The 18,264-nt window shown below is 45.9% G+C and overlaps 1 protein-coding gene across 1 annotated transcript; it reads left to right on the top strand.

Annotated features, from left to right (window-relative positions):
* The first annotated feature begins 5,761 nt into the window (after positions 1-5,761).
* LOC138421015 (2-acylglycerol O-acyltransferase 2-like) lies at positions 5,762-14,861 on the top strand. Its single transcript, XM_069554740.1, has 6 exons — positions 5,762-5,852; positions 9,120-9,298; positions 11,724-11,928; positions 12,247-12,421; positions 13,051-13,250; positions 14,707-14,861. The coding sequence occupies exons 1-6, from the start codon at positions 5,762-5,764 to the stop codon at positions 14,859-14,861; spliced, it is 1,005 nt and encodes a 334-aa protein (XP_069410841.1).
* Positions 14,862-18,264: the final 3,403 nt, after the last annotated feature.

An 18,264-nucleotide genomic window follows, 5' to 3' on the forward strand; every position in this document is an offset into this window, starting at 1 on the left:
CAGTTTCATCCATCTCATTAGAACTGATTCAAATGTATTCTTTTTAAATGCTGAGTAATATTCCATTGTGTATATGTACCACAGCTTTCTTATCCATTCGTCTGCTGATGGACATCTAGGTTGTTTCCATGTCCTGGCTATTATAAACAGTGCTGCAATGAACATTGGGGTACATGTGTCTCTTTCAATTCTGGTTTCCTCGGTGTATATGCCCAGCAGTGGGATTGCTAGGTCGTATGACAGTTTTATTTCCAGTTTTTTAAGGAATCTCCACACTGTTCTCCATAGTGTCTGTACTAGTTTGCGTTCCCACCAACAGTGTAAGAGGGTTCCTTTTTCTCCACACCCTCTCCAGCATTTATTGCTTGTAGACATTTGGATAGCAGCCATTCTGACTGGCATGAAATGGTACCTCATTGTGGTTTTGATTTGCATTTCTCTGACAATGGGTGATGTTGAACATCTTTTCATGTGTTTGTTAGCCATCTATATGTTTTCTTTGGAGAAATGCCTGTTTAGTTCTTTGGCCCACTTTTTGATTGGGTCGCTTATTTTTCTGGAATTGAGTTGCAGAAGTTGCTTGTATATTTTTGAGATTAATTCTTTGTCTGTTGCTTCATTTGCTATTATTTTTTTCCATTCTGAAGGCTGTCTTTTCACCTTGCTTATAATTTCCTTTGTTGTGCAGAAGTTTTTAATTTTAATTAGGTCCCATTTGTTTATTTTTGCTTTTATTTCCAATATTCTGGGAAGTGAGTCATAGAGGATCCTGCTGTGGTTTATGTCGGAGAGTGTTTTGCCTATGTTTTCCTCTAGGAGTTTTATAGTTTCTGGTCTTACATTTAGATCTTTAATCCATTTTGAGTTTATTTTTGTGTATGGTGTTAGAAAGTGTTCTAGTTTCATTCTTTTACAAGTGGTTGACCAGTTTTCCCAGCACCGCTTGTTAAAGAGATTGTCTTTTCTCCTTTGTATATTCTTGCCTCCTTTGTCGAAGATAAGGTGTCCATAGGTGTGTGGATGTATCTCTGGGTTTTCTCTTTTGTTCTATTGATCTATATGTCTGTCTTTGTGCCAGTACCATACTGTCTTGATGACTGTGGCTTTGTTGTAGAGCCTGAAGTCAGGCAGGTTGATTCCTCCAGTTTCATTCTTCTTTCTCAAGATTGCTTTGGCTATTCGAGGTTTTTTGTATTTCCATACAAATTGTGAAATTATTTGTTCTAGCTCTCTGAGAAATACTGTTGGTAGCTTGATAGGGATTGCATTGAATCTATATATTGCTTTGAGTAGTATACTCATTTTCACTATATTGATTCTTTCAAACCATGAACACTGTATATTTCTCCATCTATTAGTGTCCTCTTTGATTTCTTTCGCCAGTGTTTTATAGTTTTCTATATATAGGTCTTTTGTTTCTTTAGATAGATATATTCCTAAGTATTTTATTCTTTTCATTGCAATGGTGAATAGAATTGTTTCCTTAATTTATCTTTCTGTTTTCTCATTGTTAGTGTATAGGAATGCAAAGGATTTCTGTGTGTTGATTTTATATCCTGCAATTCTACTATATTCATTGATTAGCTCACTCCAGTACTCTTGCCTGGAAAATCCCATGGATGGAGGAGCCTGGTAGGCTGCAGTCCATGGGGTAGCTAAGAGTCGGACACGACTGAGCAACTTCACTTTCACTGTTCACTTTCATGCATTGGAGAAGGAAATGGCAACCCACTCCAGTGTTCTTGCCTGGAGAATCCCAGGGATGGCAGAGCCTGGTGGGCTGCCATCTATGGGGTCACACAGAGTCAGACACAACTGTAGCAACTTAGCAGCAGTAGCAGCAGCAGAGAGAAAAGCAAGCTGGTAGTTGCTGGGGGTTGGGGAACACCAAATGGAGAGTGAACGCTTAATTTGCATTCTTTGATGAAACTGATAGTTTCCAAGGAAAAGTTACAATTTATCAAAATGACTTGATGATTTCCAAAGTCAGACCAAGCAATCTAGCAATATCAATTAAATAAAAGGCCGATAAAATAAATAAGAATACATTAAAATTTAAAATGTTCAGTTATTCCGTTCAGTCACTCAGTTATGTCCGGCTCTTTGCAACCCCATGGACTGCAAAATGCCAGGCTTCCCTGTCCACCACCAACTCCTGGAGTTTACTCAGTCATCTCCATTGAGTCGGTGATCCCATTCAACCATCTCATTCTCTGTTGTCCCCTTCTCCTCCTGCCCTCTATCTTTTCCAGCATCAGGGTTTTTTCAAATGAGTCAGCTCTTCACATCAGGTGGCCAAAGTATTGGAATTTCAGCTTCAGCATCAGTCCTTCCAATGAACACTCAGGACTGATCTCCTTTAGGATGGACCGGTTGGATCTCCTTGCAGACCAAGGGACTCTCAAAAGTCTTCTCTACCACCACAGTTCAAAAGCAGCAATTCTTTGGCACTCAGCTTTCTTCCTCCTGGCAATCTTGATTCTAGCTTGTGCTTCCTCCAACCCAGTGTTTCTCATGATGTACTCTGCATATAAGTTAAATAAGCAGGGTGACAATATACAGCCTTGACGTACTCTTTTTCCTATTTGGAACCAGTCTGTTGTTCCATGTCCAGTTCTAACTATTGCTTCTTGACCTGCATATAGGTTTCTCAAGAGGCAGGTCAGGGGGTCTGGTATTTCCATCTCTTTCAGAATTTTCCATAGTTAGTTGTGATCCACACAGTCAAAGGCTTTGACATAGTCAATAAAGCAGAAATAGATGTTTTTCTGGAACTCTCTTGCTTTTTCAATGATTCAGCAGATGTTGGCAATTTGATCTCTGGTTCCTCTGCCTTTTCTAAAACCAGATTGTCAGTGACACCTTAAAACACAAGCTAAGTAAGAATTGAGAGAAGAACCCCGGGGCTCCATGTGTTCCTCACCAGGAAAGTAAAAGTGAAAGTTGCTCAGTCATGTCCAACTCTTTATAGTCCATGGAATTCTCTAGGCCAGAATACTGGAGTGGGTAGCCTTTCCCTTCTCCAGGGGAACTTCCCAACCCAGATCTCCTGCATTGCAGGTGGATTCTCTACCAGCTGAGCTATCAGGAAAGACCCTCCCCACAAGGAAGAGGAAAAAAAAAATCACACCTCACAGGTGAAGAAGATGTGAGATGCCCAAACCTTGCCTTGTTCTTAGGTCTGCTGATGGAAGGCACTGCAGTACTCAGGCACACTCACTTCTGCTCCAAGTCCTGCTCCCTTGTAGACGGCAGGACAGGCTAGCTGGTGGCTCCTTCTTCTCCATCCTCTCTCCTTAACAACACAATACAGTTTCAGTGAACACCTATAAGGGGTGGGGGTGAGATTTTAGGTGCTCTTTTAGGAGAACAAAGAATTAATGTAAATACAATTTTTAATTTACTGTGTAAATAAAAATTTATATAAATGAAGAAAAAATTGGGACAAAAAATTCACAATGTACCCAACCAACAATGATTAGTATTGGTGGTGGTGGTGGGGGGTGTAGCAGGGGAGGTTTCTTCAAATTCAGAAAAAAAATAAAAAATACATTGTAGAGAAATGAGTAAAAATTAAGGAGATTTTCACAGAGACGAAATTCAATGAATAAAGCCAGGTTCATCTTTCGTGACGAGGAAATGGAAATCAAGACCCCAACTAGATATCTCTCTGCTGCTGCTGCTGCTAAGTCGCTTCAGTCGTGTCCAACTCTGTTCAACTGCATAGACAGCAGCCCACCAGGCTCCCCCATCCCTGGGATTCTCAAGGCAAGAACCCTGGAGTGGGTTGCCATTTCCTTCTCCAATGCATGAAAGTGAAAAGTGAAAGTGAAGTCACCCAGTCATGTCTGACTCCCAGCGACCCCATGGACTGCAGCCCACCAGGCTCCTCCATCCATGGGATTTTCCAGGCAAGAGTACTGGAGTGGGTTGCCATTGCCTTCTCCAAGATATCTCTCTACACACCAGCAAATAAAGTGTCTGAATTCACCAAGGAGAGAGGATCTGCATCCATGGGACACTGACATATTCTAGGTGAGATATAAACTGGTGCTGCTGTTTTGGAAAAACCTGCCACATTACTCTACAGCTTGTGCAATCACATAGCCCTTGACCAAGAAGTCCCTCTAGCTACTGAGACTGTGAGAGGGAGAAAAAGCCCAGAAACCAGTGAGAACACCAGTGTCAGTGATTATCAAAGAGGCTGGCTGTGTGGGTGGAAAGCAGCTTTACAGTGCCAGAGACATTTAAGTCAACAAAAGAGTAGAGCTTAAGATAAAATATATTCAAATGGCCAATCAGTTCAGTTCAGCTCAGTCACACAGTCGTGTCCAACTCTTTGCGACCCTATGAACCACAGCACGCCAGGCCTCCCTGTCCATCAGCAACTCCCGGAGTCCACCCAAACCCATGTCCATTGTGTTGGTGATGCCCTCCAACCATCTCATCTTCTGTCATCCCCTTCTCCTGCCCCAATAAACATCCTTAACTGTGCTCAATCGCACTAGGCATTCGGAGACTACTATGAGCACAATGAAGATTTCCCTATATCCTCATTACAATGGATCAAATGTTGAGGAGGATGTGGAGCAACTGGAATTTTTGTCAGGGGCTTGTGGGGGTAAATATTGTTAACCACTTTGGAAAGCTCTGTGGCTATATGGAGACTATAACACAGGCGGATGAGGGGAAGTCAAGTTCAGTTTTAGACAAGCTGTGGTGGAAGTGCCGAGCAGACTATCAGGGAGAATATCAAGTACCCACCTACTTAGTTCAGTCTGGAGCCCAAGGGAAGGTCAGGCAGAAGATGCAGTTTGGAAGTGTTCATTCTGTAGACAGACTTCAAGGCCATGAGCCTGGATGTGGTCTCTACAGAAGAGGAGGGAGGGTCAGGGACAGAGAGAGCAGAAAGACCCTCAAACACTTAGCCTGGTGAAAGACAAGAGCCACTGTGGAGACCCAGGGGCAGTCAGATGGGCAGGAGAGAAACCAAGAGAGAGTGGTGTCCACAGACTAAGTGGTTTCAAGGAGGAGGGAGGGACCAACTGTGTCTGAGGCTGCTGAGAGTTCAAGATGAGAGCTGAGAATTGACCACTGGATTCAGCAGTGTGGAGACCACTGGTGAACTTCTCAAGGGCAGTTCCACGGAGCAGTGATATATGAAGTCTGGAGGAGGGAGGAGAGAATGGGAGGAAGGGTGGGGAGCTGACAGTTGTCATTGTCTTCCAAGAGACAATGACAGCTCTTCCAAGAGTTGTGCTGTGCAGGTGAGCGGAAGAATAGGGCAGGAAGTGGAGGAGATGGTGGGGCCAAGGGATTTTTAGATGGGAATTGTAATTACAAATTCATGGAAGGGAACAGTGGATCTGGCAAATGAAAGGAGACAATTATCACAGCCAGGTAGCTGTGAAGGTGGATAGAAGACAAGATTGTACTGTATTTGTTGCTTCACATGCCAAGTGAAGCAAGATTCAAGCAAACAGAGAAAGAAATCTGGCAAATAAAACATTGTTTTAAAAAGAAAATGTCCTTTCCTTCCTCCATTTCGACATGGGGCCAGGAGAGTGAGTTCAAAGATTTCTCAAGAAAGAGATCCTTGCCAAACAGGGGCAGGAAGATGTTGGGGTTGGGTTGGATTGGGCACCCACCCACTTCAGAACCCATAAATGCTTAGCCAATCTCTGGCAGCAGCAAACACCAGCAGATGTCTCAATCCACAGCAGAACTCAGAGACGCCTCCAGGACCCACTGAGGAGCCAGCATGGTGGAGTTTGCGCCTTTGTTTGTGCCACTGGAGCGCAGATTGCAGACCTTCGCGGTCCTGCAATGGATCTTCTCCATCTTGGTCTTGCGTAAGGCAGGCTGGGCTGGGAACAGGAGGCCATGGACACCTGCCACTTCTGGAGCGCAGGGGGCATTGATGGGAGAAAGATATAGGTCCTAAAAGGGCTGCTGAGATCAGCACCTGGGGAACACCTGGTATGAGGGACAATTTGCTCAGCTGGCCTTCCAGGTGCTTTGCCAGCAGGAGTGTATCTGACTGGCTGCACCCACCCACTGCCCAGTCTGGAATACTGGGAGGTCAAGTAGCTAGAGGGAGGGAAGCTGAGGAAAAGGATCTGGGTCCACTGGTGCCAGGAGCAGGAGCTTGTACCTTGTCCCTTATCCTGGGGACAAAAGGAGCCCCAGGGAGGCTTTAGGTATGGGAATGACAAGGTTCAATCTGTGTGGTATAGGTCCCTATGGCTGAAGCCAATGGATCTACTGTGTTTAGGGCATAGGGTATAAATTAATGACAGGGAGCAGTAACAATCTGTATCGGGGGTCTCCAACTTACGCCCCATGGGCCAAATCCAGCCCACTCATTATTATAATATTGGTACAGCCCATGAAAGTGAAAGAGTCACTCAGTCATATCTGACTTTTTGTGACCCCATAAACTGTACAGTCCATGAAATTTGGAATTCTCTAGGCTAGAATACTGGAGTAGGTAGCTGTTCCCTTCTCCAGGGGATTTTCCCAACCCAGGGTTCGAATCTATGTCTCCCTCATCTCAGGCAGATTCTTTACCATCTGAGCCACCAGGGAAGTCACCTGGGCTTCCCAGGCGGCACTAGTGGTAAAGAACCTACCTGCCAACGCAGAAGAACTAAGAGGCACTGGTTCAATCCCTGGGTAGGGAAGATCCCCTGGAGAAGGAAATGGCAACCCACTCCAGTGTTTTTTCCTGGAAAACCCCATGGACAGAGAGGACTGGTGGGCTATAGTCCATGGAGGTCCCAAATAGTCAGACATGACTAAAGTGATTTAGCACAGCACAGCCCATGAGCCAAGAATGATTTTTACATTTTAAATCCTCAGCTCTGTATATAATATCCTTTGAGTTGCCTCTTTGGCTGCAAAGTCTGAAATATTTACAGTCTGGTGTTTAGGGTAAAGATTGCCTCCCCTGGTCAAGGGAGACTGGCACTAGGTAGAGAGATGGTTAGGAGATGGATCCACAGGGCGGGATTTAAAGGCTGGTAGGAGAGTGATGGCCTCCACTGGGGGAATAAGCACCATACATATGGTGAACAGCTGGTTCATACTGGACATGGAGCAGGCCCTACGGTGGAAGGGCCAAGAGATGACTGGAGTACTTAACTAGGACCAGTCACAGTGGACTCAGGGCCCAGAAACAATGGGTTTCTTGTTTACTCTGTTTCCTTCTCTTAACAATTAGCATCTCATATAGGAAGGTAAGATCCTTTCAAACAGTTTGTCTTGTTCTCAGCTGCATTTCCAGCTCCTAAAAGAGTTGAAGTCAATGAATATTTGTTGAATGAGTGAATGCTGGGAGTACAACGTAGCCCAAATAGCAGAACTGAATGCCAAATCTCATCCTACTAACTTTTTGTGTGACCTAACCAATCTACATACCCTCTCTGGGCCTCTGTAAAGTGGGCTTTTACATTTTTCCCCTTGTTGTAATAAGGTGAAAAAAGTCTTTCCCTGTCCTCAGAAATTGAAAAGACTCCCTGGTTAGGATTTTTCCTGCTGACAGTAAAGGCTGAGCCCAGGTGAGGGGGATGGTGGGGTGTAGAAAGATCTTTAGATCAAATGGAAATACCCTGCGTATGGGTTTTTTTTCCTAACATTTATTTTCTCAGTACAAAACTAATAATTTTACTGTGACACACTGAAACAAAATGTGTATCCTAAAAGTAAAAGACTTCCTCAAATACTACCCTCCAGGGAGTCACTATTAACAACAAGGTTTTACCCTCTAGAGCTGGTTTTCTGAAAATGGGAGTGGCCCACACAGACTTCAGATTTTGCTCAAGGGCAACGACCTAGCTGGGGTTTTATTGCTTTCTTCACATTGTAGTGACAAATAAATAAATAAATGAAATTAAATAAAACCTAAGTCAAAATCCTGGACATCTTGTCCCCACTGGCATCCTGTATCCTTCCTCCAGATTTGCAGGAGTCAGCTTGAGAAGGCCAGGATTTTCTGCCAGTTCACAGTTGTCCCACCAGCACCTGACTCATTGTAGGAGCTCTGTGTAAAGTGAGCATCTGTGAGCTTCAACCTACTTTGTCTGGCTTATGAATTTTACTACTATTTAAACTGAGTCAAACGTCCCCTCTTCCTGGAAACCTACCTGGAATGACAGCCCAATCTACCCTACTTTCAGATGGAACAGAAGTGGAAACTAACCTTCTTCAAGAGTTTGAATGTATGGGATTGAGTGGAGTCAATGAGTTGAAGAGGGAACATTATTCCCTGGGAATGAGGTTCCATTGGCATTAGATTAATGACAGCCCCATAGAACTCCCCAACTCTGAGGTGAAGCTGGGACTAACCTGTGGTAGGGACTGAGAATCAAAGATCAGAGGGGAATTCCTCACTGGGCCCAGCCCTGGTAATGCTGTACAGGCAGATGTGTTAGCCTCTACCTCCCTCCTTTTGCAGGAGAGGGAAGGGCAGGCATAGGAAACGTGAGCAAAAGCTAAGAGACAAAGAGCTCAGGGAGTTGTAGGAACACTGAGCAGCTTAGTGTGGCTGGATTATGGGGATGCATATGGGTGAGTGAAGCTGGAGCAGGAAGGGCCTCAAGTCAGTCATGGGGAGCTTGAAAGCCAGGATGAGCTCCTTGGTCTGTGCCTCAAAGTTATGAAAAAGCCATCGGAGAGCTTCATTAGAGGAGGGATCTGGTGGGATATATCTATGAAAGATGGGCTGAGGGTGTACTGAAAGAGGGCTGGGCAAAGACAATGTCTCCCTTTTCTCTGTGGTCCTGAAGGCTCATTTAATCGCTTCTCCATCAGGCCTTTATTGAGCCCTTGGTAAATACAAATTACTTAACAGGACAGAGAGGGAGGTGGAAGGGATAAGATTGGAGTGAATAAGCAGCCTGGTACAGTGGGAGAAAGTTTATAGTTAAGTCTGTCTTCAAATTCAGGTTCCCAGTGTGACACTGGAAAGGCTACATTCCTTTTTCCTTGAAGGCAGGGAAGGTTGACTCCTTCCTCCTGGGATGAGGGCTGGACAGGACAGTGCTGCTAGTGCTGGACATATGGGGAGAGCTTTTTCCTTCATTCTTGTGACTACTGACAGCTCCTGCTTCCCTCCCCAGCCTTTCTCTGCCTTGTGGTCTTCATAGGCCTCCTGTTCACAAGATTCTGGTTCTTCAGTATCCTGTATGCGATCTGGTTATACTTGGACCAAAATAAGCCATGGCAGGGGGGCAGGCACAGTGAGATCGTAAGGCACTGGGTCATATGGAAGTACATGAAGGACTATTTCCCCGTCTCGGTGAGTAACGGGGTGGCTGGGGAGTGGCTAAGCCTGTAGTGCCCCACGTGTCCGTGGGGAAGTGTGGCCCTGTGTGCAGTGAGCAGAATGCCAGGCTAGGAGGAAGGAGCTGGGCTTCCACCACTATGCAGCATGGGGAGGAGTCAGCTTCTGTCTGGCGGTGGTTTACCACCTGCAGAGATGTGGGGCCACTATGAGGACTGATGAATGAACAGGATTTGAAGGAGCTCTGTGGACTATATATTGTAGCACACATATATGTCTTATAGGTGTAAACTGCTCAGCAGACACGCTTGGGTTTGCAGGTATAAAGTCATGTCCTTAGAGAACATCTAGCCCCACACCTCTTCAAATAAAAAGATTGATACCCAGTGAGAAAGAAAGGCATGACCAAGGCCACACAAGTCCTTTTACTGGTTTCAAAGTTTGTGCATTAACTTTGGGTAAAGAAGCTAGGCAGAGAGCCCTAAACTGGTTCTCTGGATCTATTCTGCCCCAAATTTCGGTATGCTGTATGTCCTTGGACAGAGCCTTGCTCAATCAGTTCCTCAGTTTCCCCATGTATCCAGTAAACATACTGCTTCCTTCTGCTCTGAGTGCCTCTGACTGACTCTCTGACCTAAGGTCACTGTGGATACCTCACCATGGGCTCAAAGTTCAGTCCTGATTGAGGAAGACATTGCTCTAAGTAAACTGAGCCTTCTACTTCTTTCCTGTATCACAAAAAGACTAAATCTTTGGGTGTAAGTCCTGGGAAGGGATGATTTACTGTCCAGATAGGGTGGGAAAGGCAGGAGAGACACAGAAAGGTGCCAGGAAGAGGCAGGTGGCCCTCCTCTGGAAACAGAAGAGAAGAAATGGATAGAGTGTGACCTGTGGAGCTGGGCAGGATAGGTTCTAATACCAGATCTGCAACATACCAGATCTTGGGTGAGCTAGTCTCATTGAACCTTGATTTCTTCACATGTAAAGCAGAAATTATGCCACATTCATTATTGGGTTGTGAGGATTTCATGAAATATCAGATCATCCTCGGGCCTCCAAGAATAGCATGTGGCTCTCTTTGCAACCAAAACTCTTGTCAGTTGAATGTCTGCTAGGAAAATGGTACTGAGGGGCTCTGTGACCCTCATGCTCTTCACCCAAACAGGTAACCCCAGGGGAGGTTTTCTCAAAGTCACTATTAAGACGGATGGGACACTGGACTTGATTTGCAGAAATTTCATGTGTACAGCATTCAGGAGTCTTGCCCACTGCAGGCCTGCAGAGGGCAGGCAGTACCTATGAGTGGACGCAGAGGGCAGGATGATATGCCCAGTAACTTGCCTGTCTTGGGCTGGGAGCCTGCAGAGATAGCTCAGTGGCCTCACGTTCTGGACTCCAGCACCTCCCAGGAGATCCTCCAACTCTTCTACACACTTTCACTGTGCAGGCCCTGCAGGAATCATGGGCTAGCCCATAAGTGGGAGTCCGTGCTCTACTGGAGCTCTCCCACATTGACAAGCCTCTAGCACTCCCTGCCAAATGCTTGTGGATTCCTGAACTTTAAACAGTTCCTGCTGTGATTTTTATAAACTAGAGTTTAGTGGTGGAATTTCAAGCAAAATGAGGAAATGGTTTCTGGGTCTTGGAGCTTTCTAAACATAAGTGATAGGCTTCCTCAAGAATTAACAGTAGAGAATCAGGCAATGTTTCCCCCAGGACAAGGTGCCTCCACCTCATCCTGAAGATCAGTCCAGGAGCTGGGTTTCTATGTGAGGATTTCATTATCCTGGAGCAGCAGTGTCTACACAGGCCAAGGCCTGAGCAAGGGTGCAATTCTGTGAGCAGGCTGTGACCTGGTGTCAGGAAGTGCTGCAGACTTGGCAGGACACCTTCTTGACCCCTCCCTACCCAGACCTGCGGGCATCACTAGGGACTTCGTGCCCCTTTTCCAACCTCCACTTCCTAGCACACTGGGGTCTCTTAGACTGAGTCACAGGAACTCAGGGGTCAGCCCTGTTCCAGGACAGAACTCCAGCTGCCCCAGTCTCTGGAGAGATGCTCACTCCCTCCTGCAATGGCTCCTTCATTCTGGGTGGACTCTGTCTGGGATAAGGTTTCCCTTCACGTAGGACAGGGGCTTGTGTCCCTGTCACCCTCCCAGGAGTCCTTGGGCAGGGGGCCTTCCTTCCCTGGTGGGTCCATTCATGGGTCCATTCTCTTCCTTTCATTCCAGAGTCTCCAAGAGCGTCTCCTCTGCTCCAGGTCTGCAGTGGGGACAAGGATCCTCAGATAGGCCGTCTCTAATCTCAGCACATTCACGTGGGGTGTGATAGAACTTGGGCACAGGGGAGACATAGAAGAGGTCAGCCCAGAAAGTCAGCAGGTGGACCAGTGAGGGCACGAGGTACAGCCCCAATTCACCAGGTTTCTGTCCCCACAGCTAGTCAAGACTGCTGAATTGGACCCCTCCCGGAACTACCTCGCTGGCTTCCACCCTCATGGAGTCCTGTCGATCGGAGTTTTTACCAACCTGTGCTCAGAGAGCACGGGCTTCTTCTCAGTTTTCCCTGGGATCCAGCCACATGTGACAACGATAAACATATTTTTCTGGATCCCATTCTTCAGGGATTACATCATGAAAGGGGGTAAGCCTTCCCAGAACTGGAAAGCCCAGGAAAATGAGGGCTGCAGGCATGGAGGAGGGATTTCAGGGAGGGCTTCTAAGAATTCTGTAATTCCTCCAAGAACATGTGTAGTAGAGAAGGAGGCTAGACCCAAGGAAGCACTTCCCACAGCTCTGTTCCCAGCAATGAGCTTGGTGAGGGGTTGGGAAGAAGGGAATGACTCAATCCCAGTCCTCAGGGAACTCCCAGCTGTAGGGGGAGGGTGAGTAGGGACCTACCGCATCCCCCCTATGGCCCCTGTCCCCTTCACCCCATAGCTAACCACATGACTCTCCCCAGGGCTGGTCCCAGTTGACAAAAAGAGTGTTGCTCACATTCTGAGCAGGAAAGGAAGCGGCAACCTAGTGGTCATCACTGTTGGGGGCATCAAGGAGGCACTGAAGACGAGGCCTGGAGCCAACAAGCTGGTGCTACGGAACCGCAAGGGCTTCGTCAGGCTCGCCCTGATGCACGGGTACTGGGGAGAGGGCTCTGGGTTCAGCTGAAGATTGGCAAGTATCATGTTTTGGTGGGAAGACAGCAGAGATCAAGACAGGTCCTATTTTAGCAAAAGATGTTCAGTCCATTCATAGAGAGGATAACTTAGCAAGATATTTACTGTCTCATGTCCAAATACCCAGAGAAGATTCTAGAAGGGAGACGAGTTGATCAAAAGGACTAGGTGTGATGGGTCATACTGCCCAAAGTTGGCATTATATCTGAGACCTAGGGGATCTGAGAGAGTGGAGTTTGGGGCACAGCTTAGAGCAGTTATCCAACCTTGAAGCACCTCTGAAGAACACAAGCTAGCTGGGGCAGAAGAGATTTTCCCAGAAACTTTGCAGATGTTTGATGTTTGGGAGGACTCTACAACATTCTGATCTCCTTGTCATGGTGCAACTGGGAAGTGGTGATCCTAAGAGGAGCTGGGACCTACCCACTATCTCAAAGCAAAGCTGTAGCACAACTGGGAGTTACCCAAGGCCACCTACTTCCAGCCCAGGGCTTTGTTCTCTGCTGTAATTTTTGTCACAAGCTTCCTGCTAGGTGACCAGTTTGAATCTTCTTGCTCCTCCACATGCCCTCTCTCCTGTCTCCTTCCAGAGCAGATCTAGTGCCGATCTTCTCCTTTGGGGACAATGACTTATTTGTCCACCCTAAGAAATCTCTTGGCTTTTGGTGGAAATGGTTCATTGATCAACTGTACAAGAAGACAGGTGTTGCCCTCCCGCTTTTCTATGGCCGTGGAGTCTTCCAGTACAGTTTTGGTTTTATCCCCTACCGCCGACCCATCACCACCGTGGGTGAGCCTAGACCTGGGCTGGGATAGGGAGGTGGGGGGAAGGCTACAAGGCAAGAAGCCTGGGCTCTGCACTGCAAGAGGACATGGACTTGGGTTGGACACATCCTTGACCAAGTGGAGCTCATGTTCTAGAGGGTGAAATAGAGACACAGGCAAATAACCCTGATAAAAGGCAGTCTGGGACAAGAACTGTACCTGAGGTACAAAGAACCATAGCCACTACAGATTACCAAGCACCCACTGTGTGGCAAGCACTGCAATGGCTCATTACAGTTCACTTTTCCGGGTGACCTTGGAGGTAGACTCTCATCCTTATTTTATTGATGGCAAACAGACTCAGAGAAGGTAAATCACTACAAACATATCCTCATGCCCTTGAGTAACAACACTGAGGCTTGAATCAGGATCTACTTGACTTTTATGATGCCAGAGAAGGAGGGTTTAATTCTGACCAGACAATCCCATAAGACTTTTGGAGGAGGTGAATACAAGGGAAGGGCATTCCAGGTCTGTTAGAATTGTGTATAAAGTAGCAAGCAGCAGGCTATAAAGGAGAGCCTGAGGGATTTCCCTGTAAATAATGGGCATGGGCTTTAGTGCATGGACTTAGCACCATCTTTTCTGCTATATGATCATCTCATTTGCTTTTGTCTTGAATTCCAACTAGGTTCCAATGGCAAAGCTTATAGAGAGAGGTCTGTTCATCTCCACTCACCCAATTATTTCTTAGTTGAGTACAGACTTGGCCAAGTCTCTACACCATGACTTTTCCTGGGTTGTCTGGCAATATTTTCATGAATATAATTCACAACTGATGTCTCTAGAACCATTCCCAAAAGGAGAAGACAGAACAGCTGCTTTCTGAGCCAGGCAGAACAAGAGGAAAGAGGTTGATAGGTCTTCCCATGTCCTCCCTAGAATGGGGGGCACTGCAGACCAGCATGGAGGGAAAGGAGGAAGAGGCACTTGGGCTGTGAGCCACCTCCTCCCAGACATACAGCCACTTCCACTCATGGCATCTAAGACTCCTAGATCCATGTGTCCATGAGGCTAAGAGAACCTCCTCAGGGCTTACAATCTGTCACTGATTCTTCCTGGCTATGTGATCTTGCAATAAGTTACTTAACCTCCCTGAGCCTCAATACCTTGCCTGTTAAAATGGACTAATAGCAGGTTCAATCCCCATAGGATTGTTCAGAAGATTTTAGGAGATAATACAAGTAAAGCACCTAGGACATTGTCTGGCAGGTGGCAATGCCAGCAGGAGGTGTTTTTATTATTTCAGAATCTTAGAGTTGTCCTAATATCTAGATTAGATCACCCAAAATACAGTTGAAAGGGAAATAATACAGGCACTTTCCAGTAGGTGTGACCACTGGCATGGAGTCCTGGCCCATGGGATCCAGAGACCCCAGTGGTTCCTACTCTGGGCCACCACTCACCTCTGTGTCTTGCAGTGGGGAAGCCCATCGAGGTGCAGAAGACACCACATCCCTCCCAGCAGGAGGTGGACAGGCTGCACCAGCGCTACATGAACGAGCTGGAAAACCTCTTCGAAGCCCACAAGCTCAAGTACAACGTCCCAAAAGACCAACACTTGGAGTTCTACTGAGTACCTTCCCAGAGGAGGGGCTGCCCCAAAGGGCAGGGCTGGCATTAGGGAGAGAGGTGCTGTGACCCCAGAAGGTTTCCTGGAGGTGTCTGTTGAACACATCTCCAGAGCCTTCACTGACTCCTGCAGCTCCACCCCATGCCAGGCTCCAGGTCACACTTGGCTCCATGGCAGAAGAAGCCAGACTCTGGCATCAGGGATTTGCTCTCCTGCACTGACTCCTCTGTAATGGGCCCTCTCCTTGGTTCTGCCCACCTGAGAAGTGGGAGAGATACTAGGAGAGGCTGATGTCTGTGTCTCTGTCCTCTGTGGTCCTGTCACTCAATGAGCAGGACAAAGAGCAGCTCCAGTTAGCAGGTTTCCCTTCCTCTGCCTTGAGTGACAGCATAGAAGCAGCCCCTAGCTGCAGCACTTTCTCCTACAAGCTCCGTCATCCTGTGTCCTGCCTGGCTCATCTCCTGCCTCCCTGAGCTGGAGAGGAGGGTGAGGTCACAATCTCCTGGCTGATCCTGGCACCTCTGAGTTTCTGAGTCCTCTGAGCCCCATATGGCAGCCAGAGGGGCCTGGAGGTGGGGAAGACCTGAGCTCTGTCACTGGCTAAATGACTGTACACCAACCTCTTCAACCTCCCTCTGAGTCTCAGTTTTCCCAAGAACTAAAATGACTTCTGACCTCGGCTCTAATCACACCTAGGCTGAAACCTGCTTATGGTAACTCCTACTCTATCCTTTGTAATTCAGCCCTGACCTCGGGCTCCATATATGTCAATTCACCACATGAAAGACTCGATTTTACTTTTTTCTCATCCTCCCTACCTAACTGAAAACACTGGTCAAAGACTCCCATTTAATCCCAGCCTGCCCTGCCCTGTGTCCTCTTCCCAGACAGTGGCTCAGATAGACCAGAGAAAGTCATGTTACCTCTTCCTCTCTGATCAGTCAGCTCCAAATTACCACCTCTGGCCTGTTCTGTGGGAGAGAAGGGGGAGGCTATGTACAGACACAGGGCAGACCAGGCAAAGGATGAGGGCCCTCAGGGATTGGCAGAACTGGAGTCTCCTCTTAAAATTAGGCTGCCCTTTGATATGGAAGAAGTTCTCAGACAAGACATCATCACCCACAGGGGGCAAAGGATCTGCTGGAGCCCAGCCTGGTGATACTGCTTGATGGTGACAACAAATAGGACAGATGTGAGCCAGCACAGCTCTGCCAGCCACTACATGGCCTGGCCCAGCCTTACCCTCTCAGGAGGACTGGGCTTCGCTAGAGATCAGAGGAGGCAGAAGCGGAGCACATGAACTGCTGAGGGAGAAAAGGCAGAGAGGAGGGAGAGGGCAGAGCACACATGGGTGAGACTTCCTGATGAGGACCAAGATCAAAGTGAGGTTTAAGAAACAGGAGGCTAAGAAATTAAGGAAACAATTCCATTCACCATTGCAACGAAAGAATAAAATACTTAGAAATATATCTACCTAAAGAAACTAAAGACCTATATATAGAAAACTATAAAACACTGATGAAAGAAATCAAAGAGGACACTCATAGATGGAGAAATAGACCATGTTCATGGATCGGAAGAATCAATATAGTGAAAATGAGTATACTACCCAAAGCAATTTACAAATTCAATGCAATCCCTATCAAGCTACCAGCCACATTTTTCACAGAACTAGAACAAATAATTTCAAGATTTGTATGGAAATACAAAAAACCTTGAATAGCCAAAGCAATCTTGAGAAAGAAGAATGGAACTGGCGGAATCAACTTGCCTGACTTCAGGCTCTACTACAAAGCCACAGTCATCAAGACAGTATGGTACTGGCACAAAGACAGAAATATAGATCAATGGAACAAAATAGAAAGCCCAGAGATAAATCCACACACATATGGACACCTTATCTTTGACAAAGGAGGCAAGAATATACAATGGAGTAAAGACAATCTCTTTAACAAGTGGTGCTGGGAAAACTGGTTAACCACTTGTAAAAGAATGAAACTAGATCACTTTCTAACACCGCACACAAAAATAAACTCAAAATGGATTAAAGATCTAAATGTAAGACCAGAAACTATAAAACTCCTAGAGGAGAACATAGGCAAAACACTCTCTGACATAAATCACAGCAGGATCCTCTATGATCCACCTCCCAGAATTCTGGAAATAAAAGCAAAAATAAACAAATGGGATCTAATTAAAATTAAAAGCTTCTGCACAACAAAGGAAAATATAAGCAAGGTGAAAAGACAGCCTTCTGAATGGGAGAAAATAATAGCAAATGAAGCAACTGACAAACAACTAATCTCAAAAATATACAAGCAACTTATGCAGCTCAATTCCAGAAAAATATATGACCCAATCAAAAAGTGGGCCAAAGAACTAAATAGACATTTCTCCAAAGAAGACATACGGATGGCTAACAAACACATGAAAAGATGCTCAACATCACTCATTATTAGAGAAATGCAAATCAAAACCACAATGAGGTACCACTTCACACCAGTCAGAATGGCTGCGATCCAAAAGTCTGCAAGCAATAAATGCTGGAGAGGGTGTGGAGAAAAGGGAACCCTCCTACACTGTTGGTGGGAATGGAAACTAGTACAGCCACTATGGAGAACAGTGTGGAGATTCCTTAAAAAATTGTAAATAGAACTACCTTATGACCCAGCAATCCCACTGCTGGGCATACACACCGAGGAAACCAGAATTGAAAGAGACATGTGTACCCCAATGTTCATCACAGCACTGTTTATAATAGCCAGGACATGGAAACAACCTAGATGTCCATCAGCAGATGAATGGATAAGAAAGCTGTGGTACATATACACAATGGAGTATTACTCAGCCATTAAAAAGAATTCATTTGAATCAGTTCTGATGAGATGGATGAAACTGGAGCCAATTATATAGAGTGAAGTAAGCCAGAAAGAAAAACACCAATACAGTATACTAACACATATATATGGAATTTAGAAAGATGGCAATGACGACCCTGTATGCAAGACAGGAAAAAAGACACAGATGTGTATAACGGACTTTTGGACTCAGAGGGAGAGGGAGAGGGTGGGATGATTTGGGAGAATGGGAATTCTAACATGTATACTATCATGTAAGAATCGAATCGCCAGTCTATGTCTGACGCAGGGTGCAGCATGCTTGGGGCTGGTGCATGGGATGACCCAGAGAGATGTCGTGGGGAGGGAAGTGGGAGGGGGGTTCATGTTTGGGAACGCATGTAAGAATTAAAGATGACCCATAAAGATGTTATGGGGAGGGAGGTGGGAGGGGGGTTCATGTTTGGGAATGCATGTAAGAATTAAAGATTTTAAAATTAAAAAAAATAAAATAAAATAAAATAAAATTAAATTAAAAATAATAATAATAAATAAAATTTTAAAAAAAA

Source organism: Ovis canadensis, chromosome 15 (assembly GCF_042477335.2).
Source record: "Ovis canadensis isolate MfBH-ARS-UI-01 breed Bighorn chromosome 15, ARS-UI_OviCan_v2, whole genome shotgun sequence".
NCBI classification, from domain to species: Eukaryota; Metazoa; Chordata; class Mammalia; order Artiodactyla; family Bovidae; genus Ovis; species Ovis canadensis.